Here is a 20,169-nt window from a genome sequence, read left to right on the forward strand (position 1 = left end):
ACCGCCACAGGTTCTGGGCTGTGGATTCTATCGCTTGAGGATTTTAACCACTAGGAATTGCTTTTGAGAAGACAAGAGAGGAAGAAAACCAACGTTCAGAGTACAGAGCCAGGGCCTTCCAGAACCCGAGGTCTAGACAGGAAGTACCAGGCCAAGGACTTGGTGATTTTCAATAGCAAAAATACACTTGACAGGGAGTAAAAATGGACATCTGCAGGTCTGTTGTGCTAACCTTCAATTTTATGTGTGTGTATTGTTCTGACGCGTTATTGTTACTATTGTTTTCCCCCCTCTGAACTTTTTTTGTTTACATTTTTTTAAATGTCCTAATCGTTTTAAGATACTTAAATACAATTAGATAATGCATAGAAAGGGGCCAGCACATGGGAAGAAGTCAGTGTGTTAGTTATTAATACAATTATTAAGTGTCATTTTAGCCTGCTAATTTTCTATCTTTATTGTTTTTTAATGGTTCTTTAATTTACGGCTTTCTACCAGTTCCTTATTTTATTACTACTTGATCTGTTTTATAATCTTTGTATGTTCTTAGCTGATGTTATTTATTTTAATCACTCATCCTAGCTTATTTTATCTTTTTATTGTTCTCTTTAGTATCTTAATTGCTTTTAACCTTTATTTTGCCATTTCACGTGCAATTTTATCCTTCTCCTGCCATTTTTACCCTTCCATCACCTTAGAGTTCATTAGTATTTTCTTCCTTCCGAATTTTCTCATTCCCTAGCTCTTTTTAATGCAATATGTGCCATCATTTTTTCTATTTATTTTTCTGATTTCATTCATATTGTATTACCCTTGCACTTTGTTGCATTTATTCTTTTAACTTACTAAAAATGCGAAGTGTTAAGTGTCGATAAAGAGAAGGGATGATCTCCGTAGGAGTCTTGGCCCAGGGAGGTGAGGGCGGCTCCTTCCTACTCTCTGTCGGTCCAGGAGAGACGGTTACACCTGTAGATGATACACCGGTTCCCTCAATGTTCACTTTCCACCCTCTAGAGCCATTATTTAACATGTGTAACCTATTACATTAACAGGCTTTAATACTTTGCCACACTGGCTTCTCTTCCACTTTAGTGTCCCCAGATCGACCAACACAAAAACAAAACCTCTTTGATATTTCACACCTACATTCCTGGGACAGCCTTGCCATCAATGTTAATGACCCACCCAATCTCTCCAGGAAGAGACACTTACCTAAACCACCTTTGCTCTCGTGTGTCTGATGGCTGGCTCCCTGGCTCAGCTGGCTGACCAGTATGATGCAACAGCAGGGCACGGGGGACTAGATCCAGGGAAGGACTTCATATGTAATTTTAGATTTAAGTTTACTACAAAAGCCAACTAGTCTTAAGCCTTCTCTATGCCACCCTGGAAGGATTCATAACAAAACAGTTATAACTGAGTTCTGACAGATTTAAGTATCAGCAAAGCTCCAAAATATTTATTACCAGGAAACACAGTGGATGCTCTAACTGTACGCTTCTGACCAACTGCCTTGATTTAGTGTAAGGGCCGGAGGTTCAAGGCTCCATCTGGATAAAGGGAAAGAATAGCGGCGGTGGAGTCCGACTGACCTGGGTCCACACCCATCACTCACTGGCTATTCAATGTTGAGGAACCTACTTGCCCTCTTTGACTCTCTGTTTTCTCAACCATGAGATGGAGGTGAGAATGTGAACAAAGACACTGGACTATGTTAGGGCTTAGTAAACATTCTGAGTTAGTATTCTCAGCGTGAATTTCGGTGGGGCCCAAGTTATCCCCAGAACTTTAAGCACAGCACGAGTTGTGTTACTCTTCATGCACAGCAAGGCCCCAGGGTGCTGAGTAGTTACACTGGGTGCCTGCAGAGCTTCCCCAGCAGCGCCTCAGCCTCCTGGTCTGTGGGCTGGCTGAAACAGGCTTCCACATTCCTGTGATAGATCGCTTCCCGAAGGGGAAATAAAGCTCAACTTCAGGCAGTGTGTGGTTCTGAAAAATAACAGGCTTGTGTAACTTAGGGGGGACTTTGGAAAATGAACTGGACTTCAAGCTAAAGGACACCAGAGAAGAAACTGGGGGATAGCAAAAGGGAAGAGGGACAATGTGGGTGAGGAAATCTTACCCTAATTCTCAAATATCATTAGCTTCTATGTTTATGTAGTTCAAAGGTTTTCATTATGGAAGGGTACAAATCCTTTTAAAAAAGCAGGCACATCAAGTCAGGACCTACGGCACATGTAGAATAAACCATCTTATTTCATTTAAAATGGACTTTGTGCAGGGAGGGTTTCACTGTCAGATGGAGGCAGTGGGGTGGGTGGGACAGGGGAGCACGTAGCTAAAAAGACCAGGCGACCCTGTGGTTACTGTGCTCTGTCCTTCTTCTTTGTTTGTTTGGTCTAATAGAGAAAAGACTAGGTGAGTAAAGGGCGGTAAATTTATACACAAGTGCATTACATTGGTCAGGAGGATGTACACTTAGCATCTGTACACCCGATTGTGACAAACTGTACCTCGGAAGAGAAAAACAACTGTCAACAAATACTGTCCTCGTGTTACTGACACACCGGCCACTGGTGTTTGTTGAGGCTAAAGTGTATCATTGTCTACAGTTTACTTTGAAATGCATCAAAAAAGTACAGTGGATTGATGGGTGGATAGAAGGATGCAGATACAGACAGATTATATATAACAATTATCCATCCATCCATCCATCTGATGAGGCCAGTGGAGCAAAGTATTATGGGTAGAACCTAGATGACAGGCATACTGCTTTCACTGTAAAATTCTTCTAACTTTTCTCCATACTTGAAAAAGTTCCAACTAAAATGCTGGACCATTTTGAAGAGGCAGTGTCACTAAAGCAACGGCAGCAGCTCTCGGCTGAGCGCTGAGCAGCATTCCAAGTACTTCTCACGGGAGCAGCGCTTCTCTGACTGGATGAGCTGAGGCATGACTGGGGGTCCCCAGGGGTTCTGATCCCAGGGAAGAACCTGCTGGAGGGTCTGGGCAGCTGCTCAGGAGCTCCCGGTGATGCAATGCTGTGGATCTGCAGGCCACACTTGGGCGAGACCAGCAGGGGAGAGAGGAAGGCACGGCGGAGCAGAGGAGGCCGCCTGCAAAGGCTCTGCTCCCCTGGGAGATCTGAAACACAGACCAGACCTCCTGCAGGCCCAATCGGTTTTTAGACGTAAAGGAAGAGCTCAAGAGAAGTTCAAAGACATATCTTGCTTAGCCGTGAAAAATTATCGGGTTAGACGAATCTGTGGCTGACGGAGTTAAAATTACTGCAAACAGAAATCTTATAACTGTAGGTGTTTATATATTTATTTATATATTTTTAAGTTTTTATTGAAGTACATCTGATAAGATGCACACATCTTAAGTGTACAGCTCAGTGCATTGTGGCATTGCAGACACTCATGGAAGCATCAGCCAAACATTCTTGCTAATTTTCCCCTTCTCCTTCAATATAAAAATTATTTATATTTTAAATCTTTATCCATATTATTTCATTGTTTAAAGCATGCTATTATCCTTATCTGAGTTAACTTCTTGTATGTGGTTCCTTTTAATAAAGATCTTTATCTATATTAGGAAAGGCGTGTTTAAACAGAAAGCATCTTCTCCGTGCTCCGTGTTGGGAAGTCTGCTCTGTCTACGCAGCGTGGTCAGTCAGGGCTCTGACACTGTCATCCCGCCTTTGGTGGCCACAAAGCGGCTGGCAGGTCACCTAGAAGCTGTCCAACTCTAGCCACTATTAAATTAACATTTAAGTAGTGTGGCTATTTAAAAGTGACTCTATTTTTTTTTCCCTGTTGGTTTACTTATATATATTTTATCACCTTATTTTTAAAATTCAAGTATAGTTGATATACAGTATTATATTTGTTTGAGGTGTACAACATTGTGATTTAACAATTATATATATTTAACTATATTCCCTATGCTGTACTTTTCATCCCTGTGACTAATTTATTTGATGTTTGGAAGTCGGTCCCTCTTTCTCTTCTTCATCCACTTCACCCATCTCTCCACATCTGTCTCCTAAGGCAACCATGTCTGTTCTTTGTGTTTATGAGTCTCTTTGTTTTGTTTATTTTTTAGATTCCACATGTAAGTGAAATCATATGGTATTTTTCTTTTTTTGTCTGACTTATTTCAATTATGATATCATCAAGCATAATATCCTCTAGGTCCATCAATGTTGTTAGCAAATGGCAAGATCTCATTCTTTTTTTATGGCTGAGTAATACTCCGTGATATATATATATATGCACCACATATTCTTCATTCATTCATCTATCAATGGACACTTAGGTTGCTTCCTTATTCTGGCTGTTGTAAATAAAGTGGCAATAAACATAGGGGTGCATATATCTTTTCAAATTTGTGATTTTGTTTTCTTCAGGATCAATTCCCAGAAGTGGAATAACTGGGCCAACAGGTAGTTCTACTTCTAAGTGTTTGAGGAAGCCGCACGCTGTTTTCCATAGTGGCTGTACCAGTTCGCAGTCCCACCGGGGCCTGAAGATTCCCTTTCTCCACCCCCTTGCTCACACCTGACCAGCACCTGAGCTCTCCTGTCTTGCTGAGCCTGGCCATTCTGACTGGTGTTTGGTTTCCATTTCTCTGATGATTATTCTTAAATTCTTTAAAAATAATATTATATTGATGACCTTGGGTGGTATAGTCCGTCCCTTTCAAAGAAACGGGGGACTGAACCAGGTAACTTTGAGCCCTCCAAGATTTGTGGCTTTACAGAGCACAAGAACCATTTTCTACTGATACCTGCATTCCTGGTGCTGGATATCAGAAGGATCTCTATGACCACTTGTTGAATAAAGTTTGTGTTCATGTATGTATTTATCTGGTTAGCCTTTCTAGACTGAAGCTGCCCAGGCCTTCTGCCTTATTTCTCTGTCAAACTGGAAAATAGTTAGAGATCTAAATACTTAATATTTAGAGATGTGGACAAGAATTTCCCCAAACTCAAACAGAGAAAGAGAGAGAGATTTTAAAAATATACCAAGCAACATTGGGATTTTCCGAGAAAGAGTTCTAATATTTTATCTGAGAACAAGCTTGTCTGAGAATATGGAGCTCCTTCCGCAAAGGCCAGAAGAAGGCCATCTGCAGGCGTCCATGCTAACGTTTCCCACAATTAAATTCGGCCCATTTAATTAGTTTTACTATTGACTGAGATCTAGAGGGATCATGTCACACTTTCAGGAGCAACCACAAAAACTGAACTGCCTTTTGTGGTTGTGAATTTCTGTGCAGAACCTCTCTGAGTCTGGAACTGCCAACCAGATCCTGGCCCAAGGACAGCACAGCTGCGGGTCCAAATGCAGCCCCCGCCAGGCGGGCTGCTAGGAAACGCTAAATGTAAAGAGCATGGTGAACACCTGTCATCTCACCGATGGGAATCTTTACAAAAACACATTTCTCTATTATTTATAGCTTAGAAGTATTTTCTCTCCTCTTGTATTTTTATGGGAATGGAAAAGCATCATGGTTTATAAGCAGACTAGAACACTGGAACAGGCCTTAGAGATCATCGCCCTCAACTGTCCTTATGAGAGTGCAGGAAACTGAGTCCTATTGAGGGAACGTGGCGTATGAATACTCACACGGGCAGAAAGTGGCACAAGGGGCATATGTACACACGTGTAACACCCCCTCCCACACACACACACACTATAAATGTGATGGTGTTTGGAGTGATCCTATCACTAGGTTTGAAGTCAACAAAATTCTTTGTGACTAACTCCTACAAAGAGCTAAGAGGTCTCCACAGAGGAATACCCACCATCACTATTAGGGTCAGCCCACGGTATGGCTTTTTGGAGAGAGGGGAAAGGATCTCACACACTACTGCTGGTTGGACTAGAGCTTCTCTCTTCCACTGTATAACTTAATTTCAAATTCCCTCCTAAACTACAGGAAAAGTGGTGGGTTCCCAGGGAACGGTGTAACAGGACACCTGATCCCAAAGTGCTGGATGAGATGTACAGTCACATATACCCTGACTGGTTTCCCCAACTTGATCTGGATATTATGACGTAGCCTCATTCGCCAAGCTCAAAAATGCACCTTGATGATATATTTAGTGAATGCATGGATGAATGAATGAATGAACAGATAAATGCATGTGTGAATTCAGCATTAAATGATTTGGCCTCATTTGCTTTCTGTACTTTGAGGACTTTTTATCTGGCAGCTGGATTGCATATGAAATTATAATATTGGGATTTCTGTTTTGCATCTCCAACTATGGTGGGCTTAAATAAAATGCTTTTCCGGTTTCAAATGCTCAACTGATACAGTGTTAGGGTTTAACGGCCTTGTCATGTAAGAAGCTGAAGGGACTTACTCTGTCTCCTTTTGGCTGTTATCAAGGAAAGCCAGGGTGCGAGCTTTCTGCACACAGGAGTCCATCCGCTCCGTATTCCTGCTGCCTCCAAACTCTTCAGAGATGGGTTCCCCGTGTTCCAACCTGTCCATCTCCCTCCCTGCCTTTACCCCTGCAGGTGGGGCTGTGCGCTAGTCCCCCACCCCAGCACCAGAAGGGACCCAAAAGCAACTGAGAAGCACATCTAAATATGCTTTAATACCTTCAAAATTCAAGTTCAGCTTGGTAAAATAGAAAAAGTAAAACTCCATAAAATTAAAGTGGGTTTTAAAGACTTACATATGAATTTTAATTATCACCCTCACTTTCCAGTCCTACAATTTCACATGTGGCAACATCTTATTAATACATACTTCAGTGGAAGGAGGTCTCTCAGACGTAGTTACGGAAAAATTAAAATGATGGCATGTGCCCAAGTATTACCAGGCAGACCCTGTGACAATCCAAACGCCAGAAATGTATTCACTTAAGCAGGACGCTATTTGTGTCCTAATGATTTATGTGTTCCTTATTTTCTGTTTAATGTCCTTTTTTCCTGTGGCCAAGCATGGAGGAAAAGAAAACCAGAACAAAATATGTATGTTATGACTTACAAAGATGAAAAACTTCATCTCTATTTTTCCACTACCATAATTATCACAACAAAGCAATTAATGAGACTTTTCTGCCATAAACTGACGTTAATGGCCCTTTGCCTTTAGAGAGAGAACACTAACACTTTATTTCCATTTTCACTAAAACTCTTGAATAAAGAAAAATCTTCTAGGGGTGTCTGTTTACATTTCAGATTGGCTACAGCGAACTCCCTCCCTCCCTTAAGTCCCATGTGAAAATAATCGAAAATAAATGGTGTCACCATTAAAGAATAATGTTTCTTGCAACCACAAATCTCTTAAGAATTCAAAGGGGTGGAAAGTTTGCGCAATGCAAGCTCTTTCTCCTTCCCATTTAGGGCCTGAAGATATAACTGGGGTGGGGGTGGGGGTGGGGACAGAAGGGGAGGCTAGAAAGAGTGGCAGGGACTAAATGTAATGAGAATGTTCTGGGGAGAGCGGTCTACAGCTGGGTCTAGTGCCCTCTGAGCCGACAGTAAGAACCGAAGATCGTACTTGCAGGATGCTGAAACAATTGAACTGAAACAGGGACCTCAGAGCTTGCTTACTGGTGAGTTTTACAGATGAAACAGCAACACAGAGGTGAAGCCACTTGTCAAAAGAAAAGCCACAGAAAGGGTCCAAGTTTACTGATTTCCAGTTGCTACCCCCTTTGACCAGTTTGTCTGTGGAGGTGCTGGTCCGCAATCCCACTGAAAGTGATGTGATATTGCTACATGGCTGGTGTCCCCTCAAAGAGGTTTGATGAGAGGATCCTTTTAGGGCAGGAGGAGTTGAAGGATTCAAAGGAATCGGTTGCTTGACAGTATCATCACCCTATAACATCATGTATTTAATGCTGATTGAATCTTATTCTCAGAGAATCTGCCCTGCTATCAAGTTGAGAAATTTTTTATGAAAAGGAAGACTTAACCTTTTTGAATTAAAAAGACAGTATATTTGTGGGCTTGTAAAGTATTCAAATAAAAACCATTACTAGACACTGCACAGCTGTTATTTAAGACGGGGCTATTGGTCATTCAAATGCATTTTTAATTCAGTGGCAGCTTATCTTTTCCTGCCTGATTTAATCATTCAACAGGTAATATTTAGAGCAACTAATGATACGCATTTTAGGAAGACACACATCTTTGGGAGTGAAAGGCACAGACCCACTACGTATGTCTGTGTGCGTGTCTGTAATGGTGAAATGAAGCAGACAGAAGAGCGGAGAAGGGCTAAGGAGGAGAAGACCCACAGCGGGGAGGAGCTGGACGTGGGCGAGTGAGCGTGACTGGCAGTGGTGAGGAGCGTGCGGAAGGACGTTTCCATAGATGGTGTACATGAGCCAGTGTAGGGGAATGTGTGTAACCAGGTGAGGGTGAGCTGACCACATTGCCTGGCATCCAAAATTCACCTGGAGGACAGGAGGATGAGGTGGAAGGACAGGCAGACAGGGGCCAGAGTGCGGAAGACCGTAAATGTCAGATTCAGGGTTTGCCGTGGCTTAGGTAGGAAGAGGGGGCGCTGATGATTTCTGGGCAAAATTCAGGGGATGTGCAGGAGAAAGAAGCTAAAGGTACTAACAGGAGTTAGAAAATGATCAGCAGAGTCCAGCTAATGAACTGTTTCTGGAATGACGACAGTGGCAGTGAGAATGGAGAAGAAGAACGGATGTGATAGCCAAACGGTGGTGAGTACATGTGACTGGCAGGCAGTGCAATGACCTCCCTCCATCACTGAGCCTGGTACTCTCCCGCCACTCTAAGCCTGGTAAGAACTGCCCGCTGCTGTCTGCGAGCACAAAGTGCAAAGGAGGTATAATTTAATGCTCGCCTGGCTAAGAAAGGGGGTCTTTAGGGCTTGCTTAAGTCTGCATACTGGCTGAAAGCTTCTCTTCCCATCAGAAGAGAACAGCAGAGACAAGTGTGTCCTAACCAATCCTCAGTAGGCACTACCAACTGTGAAAACCGCTCACACGAGGGGAGAAAAAAGGTCAAATTGGAAAGTCATCACTTACAACATTTCATTGCTGCCATTCACATGGAACAATTTATGCTTTGTCAAGCCCTTTCCTACTTATATTCTCATTTCCCCTAAAGCGGCTCAAGGTATTAAGGGGGGGAACTGCTGGCCCCATTCTGCAGAAGACAGCTACGGCCTGCCCGTGGGCACATGGGTGCCTAGGAGCAGCGTTCTGGCAGCTCTTAGCACTACGACCTTGCAATGCCATTGCTGCGTGGTCTTAGTTAAACGCAAGTGGTCTGAACCTTATGGGATTCATCATAGCCACTGGCAGGATACGATATGGGTGAAAACCCAGCCAAGGGAGCAGATAAAGGCTGCCCAGAAAATGTCCTCCCCCGAGTGAAACACAGTCCAGAGCCCAGCTGGGAATTCCATTGCCGCCCCGCGTTTAGGAATTGCTTACTTTTATTTCTTGGCTCCGACCTCCCATTCCTGTCCTTGTCTCTTCTCATCTCCCTCCTTTTCTCTTTCTTCTGGCAGCCAGAGCTCCACTCTGCACACGCACGTGCTCACGCACACACACACGCCCGTCTCAGCATCTAATACCACCTTCTAAAAACACATCTTGCTCTAAGCAGCTTAGCCTTCTGCAGGTGGCCTGATTTAAAATTGATACCAAGGAAGCATTCCGTATCATGATTAGCTTTTGATTCCTTTGCCCTGCATATTAAAGAACCAGAAATAAAATAAACAAAGTTCACAGGGAAGGAAAAATTAATGCAAAATGAGAGACTCTTTCAAGTGGCATTTTCAAGCCCAGTTTTTGTGGGAAGCTTATGCAATCAGACATAACTGTCTGCACATGTTTGGCCACACTATTTCAGAAATGACTCCCAGGCCATCAGATGACGTCAGAGGGGTCAACGTTGACCTCCCAGAGTCTGAGAGCTGCTCTCTTCAGTCCTACCCAATTAGGAAAGAAAGATGCCAACCAGCAGAACCGTGAGCCCCATTTCCCACCCAGTCATGCAGACTTGCGACAGTTCCGTTTCGGAGCGCGCTCATATTCTCACCCCCGTGCTTGGGTACTTCCCTCACATTCTTGTCTCTCATTTGCATGTACAGCAAAGGTTTCTCTGGAAAAATCTACCTTGTATCTCAAAAAAGATTCAGGCAATGCATAAATGCATATATGCTTGAACCTACCACACACACTGATGAGCACAGAGCAACTTCATTCATCTGGAATCCACTTTAGAGAACGTACGTCCCCACTATGGTCCTGTCTTATGCAAAGCAGGTTTCCAGCAAGTCGGCCATGAATGCAGCAATAACAACTAGTATAAGCACAAGAAGCGGGGAGTCCCTCTGCTTTGGAAATGCTTTCTAGAAAACTGACACTGCTCAGAGTATGTTTAATGGGTTTACCTTTGATTTCTTGTTTCCCTCCCGGAGAGGGGCTTGGTAAATATTACATAAATTTGGAGGGGATTCTGCCTAAGGAAGACGAAAAATAAAGAATTCCTAATTGGAAGGGACCTTCAAAGTCATCAAGATAGATATTCATAACCCGATACTTAACTCCCTGGTACAACACCCTTACTGAGTAGGCAGCCAAACCACGTTCGAATGTTCCGCAGACAGGGAGGTCTTCACTTCCAGAGGCAGCCAATCCCTCCTGAGGACAATTCTTTCTAACTGTGAGAAAGTCCTATCGCGCTGAAGTGAACTGTGTTTCTCTGAACCATCCCCTCAGCGATCCTCTTAGCCCTTCCACGTCATGCACGAGTCCGATCTCCCTCACAAGCAACAGCGGGTCTAGAACCATTTTATGCCACCCACACCTTCTCTTTTACGGGCTATGAGCTCCTAATGCTTTCGACCTCTCCTCCTCTGAGGGAAGAGCTGGGATGCTCTTAGTTCCTGCCAGTGTGGCCCTGGCCATGTGCGATGTGACCACTGTAGGCGTGAAGGCTCTATCCCCCGCCCTCTGCAGACGCGACCCCTCTGTCAGTACCAGCTGGGATCCGTGCTTCGAGCCGACCTGTCGTTCCTTCCATTCCCCAACTTATTTTAACCATAATGACAGATACAAACAACAAAAACTCATCACCATCAACCAACCATAATTTTCTTCAGTAGTTCTGAGCCAACAGCTCTCGTGGAGCCTCCTGCAACCTTGAACAAAGCCCGAGAAGTCACCCCTGATCTAAAGAACAGCCTCCTTTCCCAGGCCACCCTTCTGTCCCAGCCTGCTGTCACCGTGGCTGAGATAGCGGACGATTGATCTGAGAAATCAAGTTGGATTGCTGTCCCAAGTCCACATGCGGCTCCCCTTGTGTCTGTCTGATCGATTTCACTCGGTGCGACACAGCTTGTCGCTATGAATTTTCATGCTGGTCAGGAGCCGCCAGCACACCCCGGGACAAGTACAAGATGGCCCGTAACCCTCCCCGTCCCTTCCACACACCCAGCCTCTGCTTTCGTTTTTTTTTTTTTTTCAATTCTCCCTAGATGGTGTGGAGGAAGGATGTTTATTTAGACCACAGACCTGAATGCGATGGATTCTGGCTACTGGGTTTTCCTCTGAAGGTTCCCAGGCCCCAGCTTGCGGCGACAACTTCCTACCGCTGTTGTACTAGGTGTCACCTGTTTAGCAGCTCTTCTCAGCTGAGCGCAAGTGGCCGCAGGTGCCATGCGAACACTGATTGTGTCTGACAGCCCTGGACGCCAGCTGCCTGCATGAAGCCTGCCCAGTCGCCACTTCTTTTGTGGGTGCAACGATGCTGATGTCATGGCCGATACTGAGACAAGGAACTAGGTGACCATAAAGCTAAGCTAAGTCCTACTAAGTGGCATTCTGAGCCCCCTGGCTTTGAAATAATTGGGAAATGACAGAATTAAAACAAAGGGTGGGGGACCTCGGTTTCTTACACTGATGCCCTGCGGACTGTACATCTGGCTGGCTGCGAGTCCGTCACTGTATCCTCCTGTCTGGCTGATAACATGGCGAAGGGTATCCACCTAAACAGATGAACAACAGAGAGGAGGTTAGTCAGGGAGATGCTGGGCAACGTAGGCATCACCACCCAGGCTGCCATGTGCGTGCCGAATTCACATAATCATTTTGGAGATGATCTTCCAGGGAAGGGGTCCATTAGGAGGAGGTCGTGCCTCCCCTATATGCCAAATCCATGTCCTGTCTGAGTTCAGCAAGTGAGACAGTAAAATGGTAAGAGAAAGCGGGATTCCCAGCACCAGAATTGATGCACAGAGTGGAATGAGATGGCAGGGATGCGGGGGGAGAGAGCGGGGAGTTTTCCCTTCTATGCAGAACATCCTATTTAACTTCTCCTTGGCTGGGCAGCCTATAAAGTCAAGGTTCTGTTTAAAGGGGGCGAGGGCAGCCACCCCACAGAGGGGGCTGTGTGACTCATGCCCCATCTCTCTGAGGGCTTAAATGATGGCCAGTGGTTTAGCTGCTTGACCAAAGTCTGAACGGATCTCCTCACACCTGCTTCCAGGCAGTACTTTCTGAGCAGGGAGCTGAGTCACTGGCCAGCTGGGCTCCTGCGGGTACGTAATGCTTCCTGTTGCCCATGCAGGGTGGGAGACTGGACTGCGTGGCTCAGAGGGTCCCCAGCAGTTCCGACCCAGGGCCTCCTGCCGGCTCCCTCACACCAGCCGAGACAGGACGGCCTCCGCAGCTGCGGCGGGGGCGAGGGGCCACCACGGGGCACTGAGGCTCTGCCCCGCGCAGCCTGGCTTCTGCTTTCCAACACGGACAGCCTCGTGACCGAAACCCAAGTCCCTAGACCTCAGGGATGACTCAGGAGATGAAGTTCGTCAACCTGGCTGGGTGTTTTTAAGGCATAAATGGAAAACAGGAGATCACTAAAGTGTTTGCCTACTTGTTAATCAACTCCTTATTTGGCAAATCTTGAGTGTGGGAAATGGCTGACCAGAGGGAGACCTGGAAAGTGAGGCAGGGGCCGGGCTCCTCCCTCCCCGTTAGTGAACAAAGTGCACGCTGGCCCCACCTGCTCGCCGGGCCTCGGCCGCCCCAGCGCCTCTCCTCTGACCTCCGGGCGTGGCCCACGAGCCGGAGCAAATGCACTCACGCAGTGTGGGCGAGCTTCCCCGCCACAGTGGTTGCCTTTGTTTTGGTTTGGTTGTTGGTAACGTTTTGTTTCCACAGCTCTGTCTGCCTCTCTCCCTGTCTGGGCAGGAGCAGGGCGTGCCGTACGCCTGCGGGCTCCGGGCTCTGGCACATCCCCCTGGCGGCACAGCGGCTGGGTCCCTACCTGTGACTGCACGTTGGCTCCGACCTGGGCCCCTTGGTAAGAATCCCCATTGAGGGACTGCACGCTCATGAACAAATCTCCAGAGTTTGACATGTTAAAAGAACTGGAAGAACCTGGAAAGGAAAGAGTGAGGTACCTGAATCACAGAGAGGAACAAGCTCGACCCCTGCAGCTGCCGGCCGAGAGGAAGAACGGCATGCGAAGCGCCCCCCCCGTCGGTGCACATCAAAACAACACCAGCAGAGTCTGGTTAGTAGCATGAAGGACAGAGCAAGCGATAAGGGGGGCAGGGCGTCCATGGTATGTGAAGCCGCCTCTTACTACAAGTTGCACTAGGACCGCTTGCCCCGAGCAACTTCAGGCTGAGAAAGGGAACGTTTATTCTTCTCAACTTAGCCTATTTGAACGGGAGGTAGTCTCCACACCTAGATCCTCACGCCTCTGACATTCTGGGGATGGCCAAGGGACCGTCAATGGGAGAATTTGGGCTGGTCAGTGACTTCCGCCACCATGATGGAGAACTTGAGCTATTCAGCTGGACTCTAAATCTGCCACTGCCAACCCCATCAACCCTCGTGTGGGAGAGGCGCCGGCAGGGAATGCACGAAGGCAGCCCTACGTTAGGGCTGGTCCTGTGACAGGAGTCCGCCCACATCCCTGATTTCTAGAAGGAAGGTAAGTTCCTTGCTGGGTGCCGAACAGCCCGAGAGTATCTTCCCTGCCACCTGCCGTTACACAGGAAGATGAGACAGAATAATGGGCCAGGAGTTCTTAAGCATGCATGAACTATGAAATGCTAATAATAATAATGTAATTATTATTATTATCATTATTATTATTATTATTATTGTGAAAATGAGCCTCAAGAAGGGCCGTTAACTGTGCTCACCCCTGAGAGGGAGCCTTCTCCCAGAGAGAGTTAGCCTTCAGTCACCACCCAGATTCCACTGATTCCACTGGGGTAAACCCAGCCCACCCTCAACCTAAACACAGGGCGTGGGAAAGCTCACTATTACTCGGAAGTCGTTGTGCAGCTCAGCGCATTAGGAAAGAAAGCTCAACGTGCAAGGTTTGGTTAAAACATGACGTTAGCCTGGAAAAGGAGAGACTTCAGGGACCCAGGTCAGTTCCACTCAATGGTTTCTGACTTTGTGTTGCTCCAGTTGCCCTCTTGCCCTCATTTTCTGAGACAGCCATCGTTTGTGTGGAATTGCCCACCTGCAATGCCTCTGCTCTGACTCTTTCTTTTCTGCCAAGACAGGGATCTGCACCCTCCTAGAGAGCTGCCCTGCCCGCAGGAAGAGGTGCCGTGGAGCAGGAGAGGAGGCTTCCTCTGTTCCCCATGAGGACTACTTAACTAGCAGTGAATCCTAAACTCTGCCCCCTGCCCTGTGCTTAACTATTCACAGCATCCTCAGTTCTCCAGGAGCAAGAGCCATTTAGAGGAAACTATGATTTACTCGGGGACAACCTTAAGTCAAGAAACATCTCCATTCGTCTGTTTTGGGGAAAGCTCCCCCCTGTGCCAGGACCTAGCTAGCTACTCAGCTGCATACGTTCATCTCCCACTGTCACTCCCATTTTGTGGGAAAGGGCGAATGCTTTCCTTGGGGCATGGGGGACACACAAGCACCAGCCAGAGAGCTGTAACATCTCCGCAGCTCTGCAACATGGTCTGCCTCACCTGAGACACGTTTCCCTGTCAGTTGATCTGAATGCAATTAGAAAAGCGGAGTCTTAGGTAAAGTAGGCACAGGATCTGACTGGGTATATGGTCTGGCCTGGAACTTCCTTCCACTAACGTGGCACAAATCTTCCCCATGTGCTCCCCAACCTGTGGGGGAGGCAGTGTGGAGCACAGACCGCATTCCCGTGCCCAGCTCTCTAATACCCAGGCCTGTATAGCCCGATCACATCCCTCTCACATTTTTTCTTTTCATCATAGACATATAGCCTAAATAATAAAAGCCATTCTGTGACAGTTGTTAGAACACATGCTCACATTTAGACGTCATCAGAACCAAGAATAGCCATCACCAAGACCCCACATTATTTATATCATCTCAGAAGTTTTCCCCTGAGTGTTCACTTTGAAGCCTAGGTATTCTGTTCCTCTCCCAGTCAAACCCCATGTAATAAACACCCACTCCATATGCTTGGTTGATGGCTTATTGGAAATGAGCACGCAAACTAAGACAAGGGAGAACCCCCCCCAGGGGTATGCTCATGCCCAGTGACATGGCATCTGTGAAACCAGGAAGGTCTGCAACGTGCCATGTACAAGATATACATTGCAACTGACACCGATGATTTAAAAACTGTATGCGCATGGATACATAGTAAATAGGTCTGGCTGCCTGATGTACATGGAGATAAATATGCGCATACCAATGCACTTCATGTACAAATGCATTTGAATCAGAGCAGTAATTGCAGGAATAGGCCCTGTGCTCTCGGCTCTGCTGTTTCAGCATTCTGAAGTCTCTGTACACCCATGTGCGACACAACCATGGCTTCTGACGCTGGTAAGTAGCTAGAGGCAGTGATTGCTCTGGAGGGGAGACCAGGTGCTGCTAATACCGTGATAAAGCAGACTGAACTCCACACAAAAATCTAAATAATGAGCGGAAGACATGTTCTCATCTGGGCCTGGAAGTTGGAAACTTATCAGGGAATGGATAACCTCCCGGGAAGGATGCAGTTCATAGACAAATAACGAATGGGCTCTCTTGGAGGCGCTGTGGAATTCGCAAAGAGCTGAAAGGATTTCCTGGCCTGCTGAGGTCAGTCGGGGACCTTACCTGCGGGCGGCTGTTAAATAATCGGTGATTACTAGAAGCACATTTTAAGATGTGCTTACCAGTTAAAAGGCTCTGAATGTGACTTGGGAAGGGAGGCAAGTGGCTCGTTTAGGCTGCCACCCAGACATGAGGGGCATGTGCAGGGCTAAGGCTGCACTCAGCTAGACAGAGAAGAAATAACGGACCGCCTATGGATTCTTACACACTTGCTCAGGCACACACGAGGATATGAGATGTGTGACCATCCACTTTCTTAAGACAACTCCCCAAGACTGCATTTCGACTCCACAGAGTCACTAGGACACTTACACTTACTTGTTCAAGGGAAAAAAATTAACTGCATCATCCAAAAAATACTAATGAGAAATAGAACAGAATCCGATGACAAAATCTAACTCGAGAGCAGGGTTCCTCAGTGCTGGCCCTACTGATGTTTGGGGCTAGTAATTCTTCACCGTGGGGGAATGTCTTACGTATTGTAGGATGCTCAGCCACATTCCTGGCCTCTGCTCACGAGGTGCCAGGAGGACCCACCCCCAAAACTGTGATAACCAAATACGTCTCCAGATGTTACTGGACGTCCCCTGAGGACCAAGTTCACCCCAGTTGAGAACCAATGGCTTAGAGCAAGAATGGATTTATTCTTTATTCCTTGGGAACTTGAAGTGTTGGAAAGCATTAGCTCATTATGTCTTATAGCATTTTTATGAAGCAGATATATGGTGAATATTGTTCTCAGTTTTACAGTTTAGAAATCAAGGCTCCGGAGAGACTAACTAGGTGGCTAGCTAGCCTCATCAGATTGGACTCCCACACCATTTGGAGGCTCAAAGCACAGAGCCTCTTTGCTAGATGTAAGCTTAATTAAGTCTCATGCTTGCTTTTGTACTGTCCACGATTCTTCACCTTCCCAACTCCAAAAATCATTGTGACATTCTATCAGGGTGAAGTATGGAAGAGGGGTTGCCTGGCTGGATGTGAAATCCCTTCAGTAGTTGTGCACGGCAAGTTTCTGGAGTTCTAGTTCCAGGAGGCTGTGCTTTTGTTTTCCACTTAGAAATTAAGCGGAAAAACATAAGAAAGGAAGAACACAGCAGAAACCATCAATAGGCTAAATTCTTGCACTTGGTTTTTAGAACTAAAAGGGAAAGTGCCAGTCAATTTCCCTGGATGTCTTACCTCCTCTCTCACTGTGCATACTGTATATAAACTTCTCTTTGGAAGCCAGTGTCCAGGGTTTTACTTGGATAATGCAGAAAAACACCAAACCTCCTACTGGGGGTGGTAATAAGGATGTGTGCAAGGGCTTGCCGCTAACTTTACAGTGTCAGAGGAACAAGTTCTATGGCTGAACAAGGTGCTGTCCTCTCGACACACAGCTAAGCAGATTTAAAATCCAGGGTGTTCTGAGCTTCAGTAAGCCTGGGATTGCTTAGCTAACCACAGAACCTGATAAAATATCAACAGAGATGCTCTGGGCCAGCAAACAGCGGTACTGCACAAGCCCATTTCTTTCTTCTTGTATGTTAAAATGTTCTCCAGGAGATAATCTAACCTTCCTAAAGGGGTCCTGTTTTTCTGAGATCTTAATTCTTGCTCTCAGAATTGCATCAAAAATAGGAAACTGAGAATGTGTCACTTCAGGTGATGCCAGGAGAATTATGGGCCCAGGGTTATAACTATTGCTTCAGTCACTCCCATTTTTTGCTTCCTATTTTCCCCCCACGTTTAATTTTCTTGTAGTTCTTTCATTTTTCCTCTTTACTCCATCCACTTTGTCCGACTCTGCCGGTATAAAATCTGAAACAGGACAAGTATCTCTAAATGCCTGCTTATCTCCCCACTGGTCTTCATCCTCAGTGATTTTTACGAATGATGTTTAAGGTGACAGGAGGCCAGGATACACCAACAAGAAGGAATATTCAGAAGCCTAAATAGAGATACTGCGGCTGCTCCACACAAAAGCCACTGGAGGGGAAAAGATTTTCTTGCAAAGCATCCTCCTTACAGCAGCACTGAGTATTTATATTTAGCAAAGGTTCTGGAAAAACAAAAACAAAAAAACCTCTGTTTTGATATAAAGGATTATAAAAAGTTTCCAGGCTCCTGAAACTCTAGGCTTCAAACTGAGCCAAAATATATTTTCACCTATTAACATTTGTTTAAAAGCTTGCTATCTGTTCTAATGATCATTTATCTTTGGCACTATTGCTGAGCTAGGATGCAACATTGTAAACATCATTATGTGAAAAGTTGGGACATTTTAAAGTTCTCACTTTCTCTGTGCAATGATTTGGGTTAAGAGCAAAAGAAAACATTTTTATAAAATGTTTTTTAAAAGCATTTAGAAAAAGCCCATTTATAACTTTGCCTGTTAGAACTCCACATTACTACACATCTACAATGGCGTTTTCTTTTGTCTCTCAAAAAAAAAAAAAAAAGCACAGCAAAGGGTTCCTCGGCATATTATTTCCAAGAACATATTTTCCATAATAATTTACTTTGTGTTCAGAACAGTCACATGAAGTTTTAAGTCACCAGAAAAAATTTCCTTAGAAAACTGTAATCACAGACTGATATTCCAAGAGAGCCAAAATAATTCTTACACACAGACTGGGGGGCTTAAAATGCTTACTTTTCTCTTTTTCAGTGCTTTCGGAAGAATAAACAGTTCCGGATTTAGTAACGGAGGGAGTCCACCAGATCTTTCTAAGGACTAGTCATAAATCACGCTCAGATACATCAGGGACAGGAAGGAGTCATTCTGATACCTGTTCTGCATTACGATAACCTTTGCAGGAGTGTCGAGTGTGTTTTTGCTAATGTTGACAGAACTGTACTTCTTCCAAAGAGACAAGCAAACGGGTCTGCCTAGCAGGGCAATTCAACTAGTGTTGCTGGGTCTGAAATGCTTAGTGACTGACCAGAAGGGGAAGCCGGAAACTCTGACTATGGAATCTGTTAGCCTGGATCCTCTGTCAATCATACCATGTTGGGAAAAGAAGGAAACGCATACACATGAAAACCTCAAAGAGCAAATATGCTCCTTTGAGTCACCCAACGTGGAATGCTGGGAAAGATAAAACTGTACTGAACGTTACACTGTCTTCCTGTCCTTATGTTTACAAAGCCCAGGCCACTTGTCATGCATGATTGCATTTAAACAAAAGAAGGCCAGGATGATATAGTCCAGTGACTCGGGGAACCTTGCAACACACCAGTGCATCCAGAGGCCCACAGGACACTAGTGTGGAGCCTTGCACCTCTTCAGTAACAATCCACCATTAAGGTAGAAAGCGAGCTTTACTGTTTTAACAGACAAGTGAGCTTTGGGGTCAAAGATATCACAAGGCCCCAGAAAGGTTGGTTCACATTAGGATCTAACACATTTACATTTGTGACCCTTCAATGTTGGAGGTATCACTTTTCTTCTATGTGTACCCTACAGCCAAAAATCAATGGATCTGGTTCATTAGAGCAGAAAATATAATCTGAGACCAAGCTTATTTAATAAGGAAATATTTCTGGTACTTCCTTACACAAATAAAAAGTACCAACATGTTTTCCATACATACAAACACTAAGGTTCTATTTTGGGCATTGCTGACTATGTTTTTCTTACATGTGAAAATTCAGAACTGGAGGTATGAGGCACACCCAAAAATACATTATGTTAGCCTAAATTCTGGAATTAGTGATACAATGCATATTCACTATAATGAAAGCGGGAGTACAGCCCATGAGTGATACACTACAACAAGAAAACCAGAATCTGAATAACCTGAAGGAATGACGGGCAGTTTTCTTTGTTGTTTACATAAAGAAAGCCAACAAAATAAAACACATTTACATTTGTGACCCTTCAACGTTGGAGGTTCCAACAGAATGCCAGCTATAAACAAGGGATAGCGTTGATGGTCGTCTAGCTTTGCAGCCCAGAACATTCAAATGAGATTTTCAATGGAAAAGTGAATAATCCTGCATAGAATGCACACTAGTAGGTGTCCCGGATGATATGTGATGATAGACAAAGATAAAAAACTTCCTATGAAACAGACTAAATGCTGGAACCCCACGGGACACCTCTA

At 45.2% G+C, this 20,169-nt stretch overlaps 1 protein-coding gene across 4 annotated transcripts in view; it reads right to left on the reverse strand.

The window, feature by feature from the left end:
- PBX1 (PBX homeobox 1) overlaps positions 1–20,169 on the reverse strand; it is a 260,859-nt gene that overhangs the window by 12,600 nt on the left and 228,090 nt on the right. For 3 of the 4 annotated variants that reach the window (XM_036922866.2, XM_036922865.2, XM_057495081.1), the window contains 2 exons: positions 13,281–13,393; positions 11,911–12,000 (listed from right to left, as the gene is read on the reverse strand). In XM_036922866.2, the coding sequence (XP_036778761.1) occupies positions 11,911–12,000; positions 13,281–13,393 (203 nt within the window). The remainder of the gene's footprint in view (positions 1–11,910; positions 12,001–13,280; positions 13,394–20,169) is intronic. The other variant, XM_036922867.2, reaches the window with a different exon arrangement.

This window comes from Manis pentadactyla, chromosome 19 (assembly GCF_030020395.1).
Source record: "Manis pentadactyla isolate mManPen7 chromosome 19, mManPen7.hap1, whole genome shotgun sequence".
In the NCBI taxonomy this organism is placed as follows: domain Eukaryota; kingdom Metazoa; phylum Chordata; class Mammalia; order Pholidota; family Manidae; genus Manis; species Manis pentadactyla.